Source organism: Synchiropus splendidus, chromosome 1 (genome assembly GCF_027744825.2).
Source record: "Synchiropus splendidus isolate RoL2022-P1 chromosome 1, RoL_Sspl_1.0, whole genome shotgun sequence".
In the NCBI taxonomy this organism is placed as follows: Eukaryota; Metazoa; Chordata; class Actinopteri; order Syngnathiformes; family Callionymidae; genus Synchiropus; species Synchiropus splendidus.
Window position 1 is genome coordinate 28,667,930 of NC_071334.1, and position 19,421 is coordinate 28,687,350.

At 39.1% G+C, this 19,421-nt stretch overlaps 1 protein-coding gene across 3 annotated transcripts in view; it reads left to right on the plus strand.

Annotated features, from left to right (window-relative positions):
• pald1a (phosphatase domain containing paladin 1a) overlaps positions 1-19,421 on the plus strand; it is a 56,468-nt gene that overhangs the window by 607 nt on the left and 36,440 nt on the right. For 2 of the 3 annotated variants that reach the window (XM_053875167.1, XM_053875177.1), the window contains exons 1-7: positions 10,396-10,507; positions 14,947-15,147; positions 15,333-15,435; positions 17,832-18,011; positions 18,360-18,524; positions 19,048-19,208; positions 19,317-19,392. In XM_053875167.1, coding sequence (XP_053731142.1) covers positions 10,464-10,507; positions 14,947-15,147; positions 15,333-15,435; positions 17,832-18,011; positions 18,360-18,524; positions 19,048-19,208; positions 19,317-19,392 — 930 coding nt within the window. In that variant the 5' untranslated portion in view covers positions 10,396-10,463. Of the gene's footprint in view, positions 1-4,140; positions 4,187-10,395; positions 10,508-14,946; positions 15,148-15,332; positions 15,436-17,831; positions 18,012-18,359; positions 18,525-19,047; positions 19,209-19,316; positions 19,393-19,421 lie in introns of those variants that run through there. The other variant, XM_053875186.1, reaches the window with a different exon arrangement.

Sequence of the window (19,421 nt, forward strand, 5' to 3'; positions counted from 1 at the left end):
AGACCGTCATGACTAGTTTACTCTTGTGTGATGTACATGAAATAACCCAAAGATTCAATTTGATGCTTTCGTCTATCAATGGTCTAATGATGACCATCTCTGGTGGCTGAAAGATGAGGTTCCCAGAGACAGGGCCGCCAGACCACTGATCAAGAAAAATAGTGCACTTGGGAGTGGAAACCTTCACTTTGATCACTTTTATTTTATTGCCAACAAGGGTCTAACATTGTTGTCATTAGTGAGCGTTGTCCACTCAAAACCATTTCTCCTCCGTAGTGCAGGAAACGCATTGTCTCATGTGATGGAATTAGTATCTCTAATTAAAAAAAAAAAAAAAAAAAAAAAAAACTTTGACAGTTGCACTTCATATAATTCTTAAAGCATCATCTTGTTTATATGTTGTGTTTTTATAGTTGAAATGAGGCCCAAAAAGTGCTGCAGTTTTATGAAGAAAAAAGGCCTGAATCATTTGTTTCGGTTTTGAGATTGCTCATGATTAGTAATATATCTTTAAAAGTATCTAGTTATTGAAGGTTGAAAATCACATTTTCTTTATTGCGAAACTTCATTGTAACGTGAAGACATGCCGTATTGACCTCAAGGCGTAACCCAAACCACAGCAAACTGAGGTACAGTAAGACGAGTCACATGATAAGCTTTGATGTATTGTGGTCCTGTTTTTTTTGTTTGATTTGCCTTGTCCAGCTGCAGACCCCTCTGCTGCGCTCAGATCTCTCCTCCACACATCCTGGGGGTGAAAAGAAGCTGTGAACATGACAATTAATCACGGCACTCCAGGATGAATGGACGGCAGGACCATAAACAGTAGAACGGTCTCTGTTTGATTGGGCCTTTAACACATATGTAAGCATTGTACAGTTGACATTATGGAATCTCAGCCAATGAATGGCTTCTTATCAGAACATGATCTGTTAGATATTCCCCCCCCCCCCCCCCCCCCCCCCCCAAAAAAAAAAGCACAGATGCGAATCATCCTTTTTTTTTTTTTCCCACCCCAACAACAGACACTCAGAACATGCTGAGGCATACACACAATGGGTCAGAATTCCTAATGTTACGATTCCATTCATATTCTTGGGGTTGAATCCCACTGTCTCATTCAGACCTGTCAGAATGTCCCACAAATTATTGCTGCTAACTTGCTAACTACCGCTGCACGTTGTTTGACCACGTTACATGTCACTATTTGGCTTCACTGACTTGCCTTTTTTCCACTATTATTAGGCCACCGAATGTCTGGTGCATCCCAACGGATTTTATTTATTTATTTACTTTTTGCGTAACAGATTGTCATTTCAATAATGAATATTTGACACATTAGTAATTTAACTTAATTTACAAGATAAAGAAAGTTTGAATAGCGTGTATAGACAGCACATGCCCAAGTTTATATAACTTTCAGAAATGCATTTAAACAAAAAGAAATGTCAATGGCAACACACGCTTGCTCACACCAACATGAAGAAGCGGAGGAAGGCTGATAAAAACAAATGGAAAAAGTCATGTCTAATCTCTGATAAGATAAAATCGTTTTCTCCTTCCGACACGAGTGAGATGATCATAATCCAAATCATCTCTTACATCTACAGAGGATGTATCTGGACAATCTGTTCTAGTTCACTTCCTTTTTGTGTTCTTGCAGTGACATGTGTTTAATCGTCATAAATCAGTCCACACAGAAACACTCCAGCCTTTATTCCTGTTACCTCTTTCAGTGTAACGTTTTTTCCACTAACAGATTAAAATATTACCCATATACCACCCTGACGATTGCATTATTGTTTTGAACTTTCCGTTCAGTGATTGTAGAGGGACACTTCATTCTTGTGTTTTCACCCAAGTCTTGAGCCTCCAGAGGAAGGAAGGAAGGAAGGAACAGGTGTGGCCCCCGTTAAAGTTACATCCATATCTTTTCCCACTGCGTTATGTTCTCACTGAGGCTATAGGATGAGATAATATTGGAGTCACCGTGAAATGGTAAAACCATTCTTAGTCATAGTTTTGTTTTTTGTAGTAGTGTGAGATCTTTTGTATTTGACGTAAAATAAAAGTAGTTCGCATCTGGCTTCAGTGCCAAAAAAAAGTTGAAGCTGGGAATAAATATATTTTCTTTTATGACTCTGAAGGTTGCTCATTTGTAGACGTCAGTTTCTATCTATAATAGTGTGTCACAGACCTATTGAGAGGTTGGAAGGTCTCTGTTACCACTAACAACACGAGAAACCAAATGAAACTGCAAAAATGTGGCTGGCTTGTCTGTTTTACTGCAATTATTGTGTTGTGTGTTGGTCAGTACGTCTCTTCAATAATCCCATAGCGAGCTGTTGTCTCCAGCTGAATCTTTAAATCCTACTGTTTGGACAGCTGTAAGACTATTTGTCCTCAATTTAGCAAGTGTTACCGGCTAATGAATGGACTAATTAGAGCATCGTCGTCAATTAGGCTTACGTGATGTCATCTGTACGCACTTGTTAGAGCTCATGCATCGTCTGCTTCACACAGCTTGTATCAACAGCACGTTTCATGTATATCTCAAGTGATGTCTTTTCAGGCTTTGTCCTGTTCCAGACTTCTCTCAGAATCTTTCTGACTTTTTGTTCAATAACAAGTGACTAGATTTTTTTCTTTCATTTTTTATATTTTTATTTTGTTTGAGGTGCTATGCCATTTTCTCTTCACACAATTCGACTTCTGTAGAAAAAAGTTCATCATGCAGTGATGCAATATTAGAATTACATTTATCAATTTTATTTTCCCTTATTTCAAAACTAGTTTCGACGTGATCCTCATGCATTTTTAAGACCGGTGCATCACTGACCGTTCTAGGGCGCAGACAGCACCACTGCAGCCGTGGTTTATAAAGCGGTGCGGCTTATGTATGAACGAGAGCTGTTTTCCTTCTTAAATTTAGTGGGTGTGGCTGATATTCCTGTGTGCACTATAGTCCAGAAACTACGGTACCAGAAAAAAGGTATACACTGGACTGATGTTTTATTCTTATTCTCTAAAAATAAGTATTTATAGAAAAAAAACATTTGAAAATGTCGATTAAAATGCTTCCTATTAAAACGGGGTCCAGCTTTGAGACTGACTCATGAAACAAACTCGTCACATCTTTTATACACATTGAATTGCTGAAAATTCTGACACCACCGCTAGTCTCAGCTGCTGCTACTCATCTCCGTGGTCCAGGAGATCGGCTCTGTTGGCAGAGCTGCAGAAACGGCACATTTTGAGTGCTTTAAGGTGAATAAAACACCTGTGATTTCATCGGTTTGACGTGATGAGACTCAATATTTTGGCAGCATGACGCTCTTTCGCAGTTAAAAATCCTAATATTAGTTGCGTCACTGTATAAGCCACAGTGTTCAGACCATGAGAAAAAAGTAGTGTCTTGTAGTGCGGAACTTATGGTAATTCAAAAAGTAGTGGTACGTATTTTTATTTTTTATTTTGTAAAAAAATTCTGTTAGATATTCCTTTACTTATCGTAAAACCTATTTATGTATTTAATTATTTATCCATTTATTTTAATCTTTTCCCCTCAAATTAATATAGATTTAATTCCGTTTTCCTGTGCTTGTGTTTATCATCATTATCATCATAATTATTTTGTACAGTATCAATTGATTCACATTTTAACATGTGTATTATTGAGTCATTATTTGTTCTAATATTTCAGCTGCTGGTAGAGCGCTGTCCTGTTTAGCAGTGTGAAGTTGTGCAGGCATGTGTGGGAGGCAGGTTGTTGCCAGGAGGCTGTGACAGTGATGATGAATGAGATGATGAGTAAGCGCTTCCAGGGCCGCCTCTGCATCCTTTCTACGCGGCCACTCATGAACATGCAGGAGGTGCAGACTCACAAGTACCCGGCGAGAGAGTGTGCCCAGATCTGTCCAACCCTCTGCGCTCCCTCCCTCCTCTTTCCTCTCTCACCTCCTGTCTGGGTTCTGTCCTGACTGAGGACATTTTCATTGACTCATTCATACAGATGCGCCAACGAGGCTAGTCTGGCGCCTGCAGTTACCTGCTCTCTCATGAATCACAGAGAGATGTCACTCTGGATGTAAGGCTGCTTGTGCTATCTAATCGAGTGCTTGTTTTCATTTTGTTCCTCAGAGACTGGAGGTCCTCTCCGTGGGGGGACTGCACAGCTGAATGTCAGGTACTGTTACACTTCACGCCATTGCTGTTGTGTTATGTGATTCCTCTCATGCCGCTAGTTACTAAACAGAGACTGAGTTGAATGGTTTACATGCCAAGACTGTTCCGCATTGCAAAATGCATGAAGTATAGTAAACTATTGTTGCTTGTTGACCATTATCATTATAATAATTTTAAATTATTAAACAACCTTTTAAAAAATCAGGATTTTATTTCCTATATTGCCAAAATTTTCTTTGTTAATGTGAGCAAAGTGTTTGGTTACAAGCTACCGTCCCGCAAGCTGTAGTGATCTACCCATATTTTTAATAAGTGTTTGGAAATGATTTTTCAACCAACAGTCCTTTTACTGCAAAAATGGAGTCTGCAAGTAATGGAGAATAACCGTGATAATCTCATGAAGTGATCAGGATGATTAGGTGAACAAATTAACCCGATGCACAAAAACAGCACTTCCGCCCCCCAACCCAGAATTGCCCATTTATTGAAAATTAATGTTGTTTGAATAGCGATTATTATTGCATTATCGCATTATTGCATTGAAGCGTCAACACAGTGCCGTTTTGACAGCGTGTAGTTAGTGCTGGACGTTAAGCTTGGAAACATTTACTTTTACGAAACGTTGTTTTGCTCAGTCTTGAATTTATTACTATTATTTTAATAATTGATAAATTTGTCTTGTGACATTGCTGGTGATCATATACAAAGTGAATGCGAAAAAGGTCTAACCTTTGCCTTGAATGCAATATAATTTTAACATGACATTTTCCTGTTGTTTTGTTAGTGGAGAAAATGTATAGGACCTGTGTGCACTCAAATAATTCAGTTATCGATATAAAATCTAGATATAATATGTTTGTCAATGTGGTGATGTTTCTGGGGTTAAATTGTGGTTGTGTGAGATGCTGAGCAAGAGTGAGACACTGTCAAGATGGTAGTTGCTTTGGAAGCTGTTCAGTCTAGGCAGCGGCCGTAACAATATAGTGTTGCACTGCACAAACCTGGTATTTATTACACTAAACCGTAATAGATTCAGTTTCTCTAAATTGACATGTATTGAAAAAAGGGCCCATCAGTTTCGCTTTAAGTTATGTTCATATTTTTGTTTATTTTTCGTCTCTCTAAATAGACATGCATTGAAAAAAGGGACCATCATGTTTAAGGTGGTTACTTGAACAATTACGCGGTATTACCTTGCATGTGTGCATCAAAATATGAGAGCCTTTAGCGCAGGTTCATGCTGGTGTGTTAGTATCTGTGTGTGACTGTCTGTTATCTGATAGATGTTCATAAGTATGAGCTATTTGAGAATGCATTGTGTATGTTTTTCTAGCTGTAATATATTCATTTGTGTGTGGGAATATTGGCTTCTTGATTTTTGGTTTGCTGTTTAGTATGGTTGACAGCTGAAAACCACAGGTGCCAGGAGCTTCACCTGGAAGGAGGTAGCCGACGTGGCAAACAAACAAAGAATTCCTATGTTCACTAACATTTCACAGGATTAATGTCTTGCTCGTGACCACTGAAGTAAAGCGTTAAACATTTTCATTTATACAACAGAAAGCTTTTGCGTCGTTGTTGGCCTCTTGATTTAACAGTTAAGATCCTCAAGAGTTGCGTGTCACAACAACCTGTGTCACACTTTGAGAAGAAGCTGAACCTGCTAACTTGCCTGTCCAATTTGAAGTTCTGACTGTCGCCTGTGCAGTACTGTGGTTTGTGGCTTGGTTTTGGAAAAAATGCAGGCTACGAAATCACAGAGTTTTAAATAGCCATCCTGAAATTACAGTCTGGGATTTCAAAAATAGATCTAAGCCTGCTCTGAATATTGCATCTGAATATGATGGAGGCCCGCTGATCACAGCTAATATCCAGTCTAGTATGTGAAGATGTTAATGAAGCCATGGAATTGTTGAGCTCATTTCCTTGCTGAGCAAATGTCCTGTGGAGTCACGCTTGTATGTAACCTTCCGCCCCATCCCTGAAGTGCATCCTCAGGCAGGAAGTGTCAGACAAGTAGTGTGGATCCTGTCAAGGTGGGCTGACACTTCCTCTGTCTGAGAGCACTGGCCAAGGTATATTTGGTTGTTCACCCTCTCATGTCATTTGAGGAGTGATTTCTGGTTTCAGATAGGTGCAAGGATCATCAATGTGAGTTGTAGTAATAGTAGGATTAGGTGTGCAATTGTTATAAAACAGAAAAATGTCTTGTTTGACTAGGTGCTGTAGTTATCTAGTGACAGCAGAAAACAGAGTAGTGTTTTCTCAATGTTATTAGTGGCTGTAAGTAGTAGTAGTTGTAGCATTATTATGTCTTATTATTGACTGATGTTTGTTGCCGTCAAAGTACCATGAACCAACGATTGAATGCAGCAGTATTATTGAAATAGTGATATGTACAGTGGTTGCTATAGTTACGATAGCAATGTAGCATTGTTAGCAGGAATTGTTTCTGACTGTTGTAGTAGAAGCTACAGTAATTTCTTGCTGCAGTAATGACTGCATTGAAAATGCTGGTAGCTTCTTAGCATTTGCAGAATTTTCTTATTTGTCTTAATTTAACATTAGCAGCATTTTCTTTTCACAAGTAGCGACAGCAATATTGTCTTTTAGAAACCGTGGTCACTGTCTGCATGTTTACTCAAAGCTGCAGTGGCAATTGTATAGTTTTAAGATTAAGCTATGATATTTATTTTTATGTTTTGCTATTTCTGTATTATTGGACAGGTTTTCGCCATCAAGTTGTGGTAACTATTGTTCAATGTGAATGTAGCAGGGATATTTCTGTTAGCGTTAGATATATTAATAACTGGAGCTGTGGTATTAGAAGCTGTATTAGTTTGCAGTGTGTTTAGCACTTGACCTGCGGAAGTGTAGTGTGTGAACGGCAATGACTGATAATATGCTAGCAAGAGGCATGTTACAGCTAATTGTTGAAGAATACACCAAGTTGCACTTGACTTGTGTTTGTTATTGCACCCCATTTTGGCTTCATTCTTCCTTTGTCTTTTGCAGCACCCTTGTTGTGCAAAAAAAGGGGAAGTGGTGTGGAAAGATTTCCTGCAGGTTTTGTACCCACACGCAGCTAGGCTAAAGGCGCCGGCACCAGTTGTGAATGAAGAACTGCTCTTCATCCTTCCTCGGACCACCAGCAGATGCATCCTGCAGCTGCACTCGTCTTCCTGTCTGCTCTCAGACCCTTTTGTGTACAAACGGCAAACCGTGGACACCAGCGGAATTTCAATGCGACACTCTGAATGGAGCCGAACTGAAGGAGTTCCTAGCCTCCTCCTATCATTTTTTTTGTGAATTTAAAGATTCACAGGTGGCTGCTATGGGTTCAAAATCCGAAGCAAAAATGGACTATGTATAGTTCAAGGGATTTATTGGTCTCATGAGCATTACAACACTACATGGAGCACATACAGCCTTTCTGGTGATTGGTTCTCCTGGAGGATGTTTATGACTGACTGCTATTTTGTCTGTGGCCTCCACCCGCTTGCCTTCCCAGTTTAGGCCCCAAATCTGCCTGTATGTGGCTGCTTCAGGCTTCCTTTGACAAGTGTGATGGCTTAATGAGAGAGATGAAGGTGTTGGTCACATAACGTCAAGTAATACTGGTTGATCTAGGTCCCTGCTTACAGCCATTGTATTGAGAACCCTGATTTAGTCGAATAATATAGTTCTCAAAACGGGTGATTGCTTGGAAACAAGGGGTGGCGCTGTGTTGCTGGTCTTGGTTGAGATTCCTCCCACAAGTGATCGTGAGTTTGTGCTTGCACAGAGGAGTGCACTTTCAACAAGATAGTCTATTCCAACCACACAAAATGTCTTCCCACTCTGGAGAGACAAGGTATAGGGTTCTTTTGGTTGATTACTAAGGCTAAAGAAAAATGCAAAATATTGTCATGGAAACCTGTAGTGCTTTTGATTTTTGCAAAATGAGAGATTCTGAGGGTTTGTCATCTTACTCTAGTTCGTTTATGTCCCTGTTTCTTTCTAACAATACTTGGCATATCTCATGGTAACGTGCATTTTCAAGGAAAGTGTGATGCCCTTATTCCACTCATTTTTGTGTATAAATATCTGGACATCGCTTTGCCTTCACCTTCTGTGTTTTACAACTTTAGTTTCCAGTTTGTATTGCATTAGGCATGTTGGAGATCAAACCGTAGCAATGCGCCCATCAGGATTTTTGTTGCTGATCTCTGATACCTATCAATTTGTTATCAAAACGTAGTTATGATGAGTCCATCTGTGTTCTTGATGTGCAAAAAACCTCAAATCATTTTACTCCAGATATTTTTTGTATACCTCTTCAAGCAGAAAAATAAATAGAAAATAAAAAATCATCTGTCAAAAGGACTGACTACATAACATTTAATTCGATGTGAGACGTCGCAGTTTGGTGGCTCTCTAGCAGACGTTGCCATGTCCCTGAAACTGGCCACTTGTAGCAGGACAGAGACAGAGAGAGATCATCACAGCGTGTATGAAAGTTGAAAGGGACGTTCTTGTCACTATGCTCAGAAGCACTGCTGCCAGCTGGTGCCATCACTTTCTGTCTCACCGTACGAGTGTCAATATTACTCCTCTGAATCTATCATTGTCTGCATTTTCTACACTACTGGTGGCAGGTTTCAAACTTCAAAACTTATTATAAGTTTTCATACAGAACCACATATGTTGGTCAGATTTAAGTTGCCATCTGTTTCAGTAAAGTGGTAACTAAATAGTAGCTCTATATTTACAGCTTAGCCTGTTTAAATGCCGCAGTCTTGGCTGTCACAAATACGATCATTGTGCCTCAATGCTTACAAGTCAGTAAATCAAGTGTGTAGAAATGTATCTATAATCAAAACAAGCTGTGTCTGACTGAGATATTAAGACCAAGATATTAAGAATGCATATTAATGGTTGCATCTTCTGATACATAGGCTGTTGGACTACAAGTATTTCTTTTTGCACCTCTATAAAAAAATAGAATTGTTGGCACAATACTTAATTTATGTACCTCAAGTATGTAATTTACATTTGATAAAGTTTTTAGTTTTTTCTTTTGTTCAACTTTTTTAAAGGCCTGTCTAATTCAAAAACATTTTTAAAATTTGTGATGGATTCTACATATTCTGTATGTTTTTGTATATAATGATATACGTTTAACAAAAATAAGATGACAAAATATACTACCACAGTTTCACTACTTGCATGAACCTCTTCAGATTTTTTAGATCTATTTGACTAAAAAGTCAAATTAATTTGCAACACAAGATTACCCATGAATATTGCAGTCTTACGTAAAGACAATTGATGAAGATTGAAGATCCAATATGGTTGTAAAATTAGCCTCCAAGATTTCAAATGGGCCTAAGACTGATTTTGCATGCAGACTCTCATGTATGTTTGGCATTTACATTTATTTGGCCTGCGAGATATATAGTTTGCCTTCATGTTTGATTTAGTTTCATACTTATATTCTTCATTAATTTTAATTTAAATTTTTTTTTTTTACAATTCTTGTACTTTTCAGTTTGTATCATTTTGCCGTGTCACTCGATTTCTGAGTATGTTGAATTGTATGGGTCAAATAGAAAGAAAAATATTTGAAATCCAAAATTATATCATAATTAAATACTGAGTTGTATTTCGACTTCCAAACATAACTTTTAATATTAAAATATGCCCATGTTTGCAGAATTTCAAAATTACTCTTGGTTAGAAGCAAATGTGCATTTAGAGTTGAAACTCTGTTAAGTCATGGTGTCGTTCTGCAAATGGATGGTTTGTTTCCGTGATAGTGTGAGTTCTGAAACCTTTAATCTCTTTACCTTTTTCACCCTAAAATGAACCTTTAATTGCAGAGAAAAGCGCTCTGATAGTTTGGCACTGGAATAACAAAGTTATTTTATTTTACAACTGAAGAATGGGTTTTAATGGAAAGTGTTGTGATTATGTGGAGATGTTCACATTTTTGGACATCTATTATTTGATCTTCATGGAATGCCACTGTGCAATACAAAACTATGTTGTCCCTGAAAGGCAGCTGAGCCTTATCCATCTGGCTGCCAGATGTACCACCGCCTCCCCTGTTGTCCTCCGCAGAGAGAGGGAGTCTATTCTCAGATGGAGTGCAGCCAGTTCAGTCCTTGCCAAGTGACCGGGCACTCTGAGTTCCCTGGAGGGGTGTTTCCCACAAGACTGGAAGGGTGGGCTGAGGGTATTCTAAAGAGGATGTGTCTATGTGGATGTGATGCCAAGTTCTCACACTCCAGCGCACTATGGCGGACTCCAAGCAGCTCAGAAAAGGCTCTTCTTCTCACATGTAAGATTGTAGTAGTTGTTGTGGGTTTTTATTACTTTTGTAGCAGTTGATCGACATTTTTTTTGGTCTGGGTAGATTAATCTCAATTTTTCTTCCTTTTATGGTATTCGTGTTTTACGTCCATGCCTCTCAAAGTGTGTGTAATATGTATATTCTACCAGCTGGTGGAGAGGTTGAGATGATCGTGTTTCCGAGACTGATCTTCTGTGCAGTATACTGTTTGAAGCCAGACTTCACACAGATGTCTTGTAGCACTTCTATGACTCGCCAGTACTTGACTCATGATCTACTTTAGCAGCTTACACATAGAGTTGTGTGTCGGTGATGCTCTTTCAAACAGCTAAAAATTGATCTGCGTCTTCACCAGCTCCAGGCTGTTAAATATACTTTGAGGTTTGTGACCCTTTATTTTTATGATGTGTAAGGCGTTTAATGTTTAAGATGCCATTACTGAGAGAGAATCTTGATGGCATCACTAAAATGTTAACTCGTTGGTCAAGGTTGATGTGGTGCGTACCGTTGTGGCAACGTGGGATTGGTTTTTTTTTTCTTAGATGCAAAATGATCTTAATTTGACTTCTCTGTGTAGCTTGCTCTTCTATCCTTCCTGGAGGAGAAAAGATCCTGATGTTCTTTTTATGAATTATGAGCACACTGAAATTTAATCCTCAATGATGTCTGCCAAGAAACTGTGATGCACTATTGCTGTCAGCCAGTGGGGGCAGCAAATCACCTGAAGTGCCCCAACAGTTTCCATTTCAGTTCTCACTTGTTTTTTTGTTTGTGTTCTCGGCCTCCTTCTTTGTCAGAAGCTTGTGATGCCTCTTTGAAAACTATTAGGATTATTATAATCGAAACAGGAAAATGGGACTCTGTTGTGTAGAAGTATGTATTCACATTTGTCAGATTATGACTCATTCAATAGTTAAAATGAATGTTGGCATATAATGGTACTGCAGTCATGGATTTTGGTCAAGGGTTGTGGACAAAACATGGAAAAGCCATCGGTGAAAACGTGTATGAAGCGTTGAATGCCATTTTGTGGTGATTCTGTTTCCATTTGTTGGTTAAATAAAATTGAGCACAGTCTGTGCTCCCAGCTAGTTGTTTCTTGTAGAATGACTAGTATTGACCAGTCTTATATTTGTTTGACTGCGTCCTGTCTTCGATAAATATTTTGATTTCTATAGTAATGAGAGTTTTGAGTTATACTATTTTATATGCTTAAAAGGAATCAGCCACTCTATAAATGCAGTGTCATATATTTAAAGAAGCCAAAATGAGTCGGTTTCAAACGTGGTCACCATCAACAAGCGACAGATAAACAAGGAAGTAAAGGGGAAGGCTGTGAGAAGTGATAATAGTGAAACCCCTTACCTTGCTTTATTGTGTGTGATCACACAAATACTGGATTGGAGGATGAGGTTTTCAGTCGTTGCTGCGACACTGACTTTTTGTGTGTGGCGTGCTGCGTTGAGATTTTCAGACGACAATCCACACCATATTTTTTATCTTAATGCGTGTGGTCTCTGACAGATAAAAAAAGAGATTTTGTAAATCCATATGTGTGTGGCCCTCTTGGATACTTTTCTGTCAGCCTTTTTACTTACCCTTAACTCTGCTGCACTGTTGCCTCTTTGCTGCTGCTCTCGATTGAAGTGCAGTAAAACCCGACAAGACGTTGAGTCTCCACTTTCTGAATGCAATTTAAAGTTACACGAATTTGCACAGATGTTGGATTTATATTTATTTGAATGATACATATATTGTGTTCATATTTCTGAGGGCATGGTGGCTAATATTTTGCTGTGGTACAATCGAGCTGAAACCCTGGTCGTTGTGCTTGCTTTATCATTAACACAATAAAAAAATGAAACCATGTTTTAAGTTTAAAGAAACAGTCAAAGTAATCTAAAGGGTGTTTGACTTCGCTTTGTGTTATAGTAAAATTTACTTCAACTGTCAAGTTCATTCAGAGGTATGAGATGAGTTGTGGATGTGACAAAACTTAAAAAATAAAGTAATATTGAAGCGCTCAAATATTGCGATACTTGATTCTGCGATATTGTATGGATATTTTTGCTGAAATATGGCCAAACATAATTGTGTCATTGTCTTGATATTTTGAGTTGTCTACCTTACTCGGGTATGCTGCTGCATTTGTAACGTGTTTAATAGTGGTGTTTTCTTTTTGCACAATGTAGTTATTTTGTTGATTAGGGGAGCGATTCATTCCTGCGTTGGAGTGTGAAATTTAGCTGAAATTTTACCAATAACAATAAACTTTTGTTTTCACATAATATTATACTTTTCCCTTGGAATTTGAAAAATCTGAAGTACAAATAACCAAGCATTCGAGACTGGTCACTATTCCAGATACACGAATGCTATCTGTTAATTATGTCACAGTGAATGTGTGAGACTGTGAAACTGTTAGAATCGTAATTTGATTTAGATGTAAATCAGTCGAATGACGCGTAAATAAGCATTAATAATATAGTAAACTTGCAAATAAGTGAAATTTGATTCCTTTGGATTCTGTCATTTTAACTCTTTTGGCGACAGAGTTTTCTCAATGAAATATTGCACCTTGATGTCAGTATTTCAAAAGGCTGTCGATTGAAAATGATTTTAAATAAACACATACTGTAAATAAAAAAAAAAATCAATGTGACCCACAGTTTTGGATGGAAGTAAATTCACTCATCATATTTGTGTATTATGACGTCACCAGGCAGCGGCCATCGTCGATTGCATAACTTTTGTAGACGTTTATCTTGTAACACTCTTCCTCACCTCACGAGATACAATGTTGACGAACGGTGTGAAGCACCACTTCTTGCCTCCACTCATTCTTAGTGCTGTCTACCACATCTAGCGCTATTTCCACCTTTATATTTTTTAAGCTCCCACAACCTCTACCACTAAAAAGAGTGAAAACAGTAAAAACTAAAAAACAACATGGTGAAGCATCGGCTCCAGTATGTGCTGCTTCTTGAGACAGTCACGGCCAGTGGACACGCTGTCACTAAGCAAATACGCGGTGTTCCTTTCTTTTTTTCTGGATAACTAAACTCCTTTATCACCATGCACTGATCGAGGCCCGTGAAGTGAAGTACACAGGCACACTGGATCAGTTTATTCCAACGTGTCAGGATGATGTTTTGAAAAAGTGAAATACACTTAAACTTCAGCATCTGGGTGAGTGTTTTCACATGTGTGCTCATGTTTTTTCCATTGATGAGTAATGGTGACCGATTAATTGCCTAGATACAGTGAAACCTGTATGTTGAAACTTGATGGTAGAAACCAACTGTACTGCATAGCTACACAACACAACATTGAGTAGCTGTGAATTACTGAACATGCATTTTCCCATTCACAGACAGGAGAACCTAAGTTTTAATCAAACATATTCAGTCCAATGTCACATTATGAGTGTGTGTGAAAGTTGACTACAAAATTATTTGTAATTCGTAACTCACTCAGAAAGTTATGTGTTGAGGCATTCTGTTCATAATGCATTTCCAATACACACGTATAGAAAGTTTAATTTTAGCCAATCTACAAACACGTATTTGAATTAGCATTTTTGTTTGGCAGAACTGGTGTATGTTAAGTCCTGCATGGGTTCACACTTGTGCTGATGACAATCCACATGCCACACGACAGGCTGAGCCCCAGCGTCACTTCTAACGCTGACTGCTGAGTCGTCGATGGTCTAGTTTGTTTATCTGCCGAGCTCTACACAAAGCTGTTTATTGAGAGCTGAGGATGTTTACTTGAAGCCTGTGGTTGGCTTGCAGGGGCGAGGGGAGAAGGGTCTCACACACACCTTCCACGACCAAAATTCATCTGAAACTCCTCCCCCAGATCAAACTGTTGTGTCTCTGTGCATTAACTATTCCAGTGGCTTAGCGACTTTTGATGTCTAGTTCAACATTTTAGGTAGAGTTAAATAAAAAGTCAAATGAAATAAATTGCAATTTTCAAAATAAGATTCTGAAATGCTTGATCATTTATATAAAACAGAAAATGTTAAAAAAACAGCCAATATGATCATAATAGACATGCTAAATACAACTTAAACAAAGCATATGAATTAAGATAAAACTACGTCCTCATAAAACAAAAAAAGTTTCTCAAAGTACATTGATGCTAGGTAAATTGAAATGATTCATCGGTTGTATGCTGTATAATCCCAAATCAATGTCGGTTTGAGGGCAAAGCTCTTTAATATTCATACGTCAAGTTATCTATCTATTGAATTGAATGATGAAGTACTGACTTGAGATATTTACATTTTGAGCCATCACTTATAATTGAGTTGACCCATCTGAGTTCACACAGTTCACTGTCTTGCCCAAACACTGAGTTTGTCAGAATGAGATGAGAATGAGGTGCGTCCTGCTCTGATGAAATTTTCTTTGTCACGTCAGCTGCCTGTGGAGCATGGGTACGACAGCCAGTGCTGCACCACCACCTCCAGTTTCTGTAGCATCGCCGCTCGAGTGTGTCCATGGCAACGGGATGGCCGACAGCAGGCAGTCTCTCAACTCCAGCCCCTTCCAGACGGTCAACGTCCACAACAACAAGGCCAAGTCCATTATCACCAACAAAGTGGCACCTGTGGTCATCACGTAAGTCCCTCCTCCAATCCGTGTTCTCACAATTGGGTGTTAATCCTCTTTGATCCCACGGAGCCCCTCCTCCTGGCCCTCAGTATTTGCTCACCTTATCATCTCATTTGTCAGTTCTGGTCGAGCAAACAGCAGCTGATAATTAAATCGGGCACCCGTTGCTCTCTTACCCTGGTGTGTTGTAGGTATAACTGCAAACAGGAGTTCCAAATTCATGATGATATCCGGAAGACTCATTACAAGATGGGCCGGATATCGGACGCCATGCCGGAGCACTTCCTGGTGCAGGTAATGGCATCGCACCGTGTGGCAGAGAGACGCAGATCATCTCACTTACTCCTTTCACAGTCACTTGTCCAATTGTAGCGGGGTCAGGGACATTGTCATGCGCTGTTTTATGATGAGGGGCAACCATTGATTCAGGAATTTTGGCACCCTGATATCAGACCTTTGATCTGCTCGGGCCCTCCTGGCTGACCAAACCAGCAAAGGGACCACCACTCTACCTATGTAGGAGAAATAGAATTATACCATTGAAACCAAATACTAGATATATTCATGATAAAAGTCCCTAGCAACACGGGCCAATGAAAGATATACCAGTATTTTTGGTGGAATGTTAAAAAGGAGATGCTCTAACAGCACAGCACAGCACACCTATGGATGCACACCTAAGTAACAATGTCAACAGGAACACTTTTTACATAAAGCTCTCGTCTCAAGCTTAAGGGTTGTATTTGACACAAACACGTTTTATTTGCTGTTCAAAAGTTTGCTATCTGTCTAGTTGAATTACTATTTTATTGTCAACGAAGGCTATCCTAGTTAACAGAATGAAAACCCCAGGTCGGATATTGCTTTAATTTCATCAGTTTTGCGCCTCACAGTTCTAGAATTATTAAGGTATTCGCATCTAGTCCAATATCACTATAACATATTGACAATAATTTACCGCATTACACATATTGCAGTGGAACAAATTGCCACTCTGCTTCTGATAACAGAACTAGGGTATACAAACTGTCATGTTAGCTGTTAGCGTCATGGTTCCACCACAGTATATTTATTGATTATTGTCTTGTCATGTTGGAGGTGCTCCATTATGACAAACAAAAACAGTCCATGTTTTCGACCACTTTTTGTTGTTCTTCACCACATGACCTCTTTGAGTGCTACAGGTTGAATGGCGACGGGCTCTGATAGGTGCACGCACCGCTCTGAGAGTGTCGGACGTCTCAACCACAGAGCAGAACAGAAAATACAAATGAGTTCAGGATTACAGAGAAACTGTTTGAATGCTGGTATAAATTGGAACAGGCTCTCAATGACAAACCGCACCTGTAATGTAACTCATTTTCATTTTTCTCTCGGAGTTTAAATTTGTCACCAAAGTATTGGAGGGCTTCATTCAGTATACCCATTTTAAATGTGTTCCTATTCAAATCATCTAGTTAATAGTTGTTAGTTGTATTGACAACCATATTAATGTTAGAGTTATTCCCTTCATTTATTCTGATAATTCACGTGCATTTTAGTGTGATATGCAGTGTTTTTGTCAGAGGAGTCTTTAGTGTATTATTTATTTGAAATTACTTTTTAAATGAATATGAAAATAAGAACATATACTGGCTTGATTCTTTGTTCTGTACTATTTTTTTTGTACCTTTTTGGCGCAATTGGTATTGTTTTATTTCTAACCTTTCTATTATTTGCTACTTATTATTGCATACATGTTTGGTTTTGCCAAGTTACTTGTTTTTCTTTTGTGATGAAGGTTTAGTTCAAGTAACTGGTATTTTATCAATACTGAAGTTGTCAGTCTTCATATATGACTCATTTTATGAGGACCTTAAAAGCTCTAATGAATGTGATGATTGTGTTTGGACGACACTCTCTCTGATTAAAAATGTTTATATTAGAAAATATGCATAAGTCCCGCCCTTTGAAAAAAGGCTTCATTACGTGAGCTCCTCCCCAACCAGGCCCACTCTGCTGTCATTGGTCAGGAGGAAACCTTCAGCCCGCCTCTGCTGACAACTGTCCTGACCTCCTCCTTCAACAGAAGCTTGTCTCTTCCCTGTTTAAACTCCATATAAAAATCTCCAAAATTGATAAATGACTGACTCTGCTCAGTTCTGTCTCTATCGCTCACACTTCTGCGTCTGCTTGTGATAACAGACTGTAAATCAGAGATCATTTATTCTGAAGGAGAGGCGGAGGAGAACTTTATAAAGCAATAACTTTACAATTGAACATGGTCATGATGAGGGAGTTACTGCATCATGGAAAGGAGAACTTCAACATCTGAAACATACACATCAGTCAGGAAAGTCAGATTGGCAGGAAAGGAATGAGCTGATAGACTATCTCAGTAGTCGTCATTTCATTCAACACTCTCATATCTCAAAGCCACCCCCCAAATCTTTTGGGGTATTTGAAGTCGATAATCTTGTTAATAGATTTTCTGACTGGCTGATCTGTGAAGTGTAAAGGTTTAATCTTTTGGGACAACACTTTTATCAGCTGAGCCATTGACCAGAAATCCCTGAGGTGAAAGTTTACAGGACATGTATATTCTTCAGCTAAGTTAATTTGGAATGCTTTTTGGATTAACACTGTTGCATGTAAATACAGGTTGATGTTGTGGAAGTCCACCAAACCGATTGAATCTGTGCTCTGTCTAGGGCGAGTACTTCATGGTGCAGGACGTGTTCAGCAAAGCAGATGTCCTCAAGACCACGTCTGGCTATGGAGCGCCAAATTTCCGACAAGTCAAAGGATCATACCCGCTGTATGGCATGGGGCAGCCAAGCCTAAATGGTTTCAAACAAGTTCTTCAGAGGCTTCAGTCTCATGGACATGAGGTCTGTGTCTAGGGTATATTTTGAGGCAGAATATGTGATCGCCTGACTTACACTGGTTCCACTGTATTACTTCCAAGTTGTGTTGTCAATAAATACTTGAGTGTTGAACCGAGTCTGCGGCCGGATCATAGAAGTGAGCGAACAGAAAACTGTGGTCTGTGTCCCAGTGAAAAAAGTGATTTTCCAGATAGAGACCATAATAGCTCTGGTAAAATGATACACCACAACTGTTTTTGCTTGTGACATTTCCTCTAGCAAGTCCATTATACTGTATATTGGAATTGTAGATGTCAAGTCTGCTTTTTAACCTTGGTGAAAAATCTTGGCTGAGTGTTTTGTGTTTTGTAGGAGGTTATTTTCGTCTGTGTGAGAGAGGAGCCGGTGGTTTTTCTGCACAAGGACGACAACTTTTTGCCGTACACACCCAGGAGGAAGGAAAACCTCCATGAGAACCTGCACGGCCTCCAGAAGGAGGAGCTGGTGGAGACTCTGGAACTCAACATCCGCAAAGAGGTGCTTAGGACAGAAAATGATGGCGTAGTTTGGAATTTAATAAGTTCTGAATATGTTTTTATTGATTTTTTTCTATGTTACACACCGTCCACAGTGATATGTCATTATTAGTCGCAGCTGGCTTGGATTCTAAGATTATCTGACAGCTGACACTGCTTCTATCTATTTTACTCGTTATTCTTCATCTTCATTTAAAGAAAAGAAGTAGTTCGACAAAATTCACGTCCTGGGTTTGATATGTCATTTAATTGACTTCGTCGCCCTCTACCGGTTGAAGACAGAACTCCAGCTGTCGATACTTCTAGCGGCCCCTATTTTCCCGCCGTATATCAGCTTAGCCACCTTTTGGAATAAACTGAAGGGACTTTCACGTATTAGAACCGAGGTCGCTTTAAGTTATGAATATGGTGTTTTGCCTTATGAAACCCTGATAAAACCAAAATCAAGAAACATCTCCGTATGAACCCTGTGCTTTTAGTTTGTGGAAGTTGTTGCAGAATTCTCTTTTGATTTCCATCCACAGCTGCATGACTTTGCCAAACTCAATGAAAATATATTCTATGTCTACAACGACATTGAGTTCTTCAAGGACGAACCTCAGAAGATAAAAATCTCGTGTGAGGAGGACATCCACGTGACAGAGGAGGTCTATAAGAGACCAGTATTCACCATGCCAGCTTATAGGTAGTTAGCTGCTTTATTATTATGATGATTGTAAAGATATTTAGTAATAATCATACAATTACCTGTCTTGACTATGCATGTTTTGGCACAACCGTATCGTTGCTGCAGGTACTACAGGTTACCTCTGCCTATGGAGGCGGCGCCGCTAGAGGAAGACTTTGATGCCTTTGTTGGAATTCTCAGGGTAAGTAAATGTGAGAATCCATCAGGGTA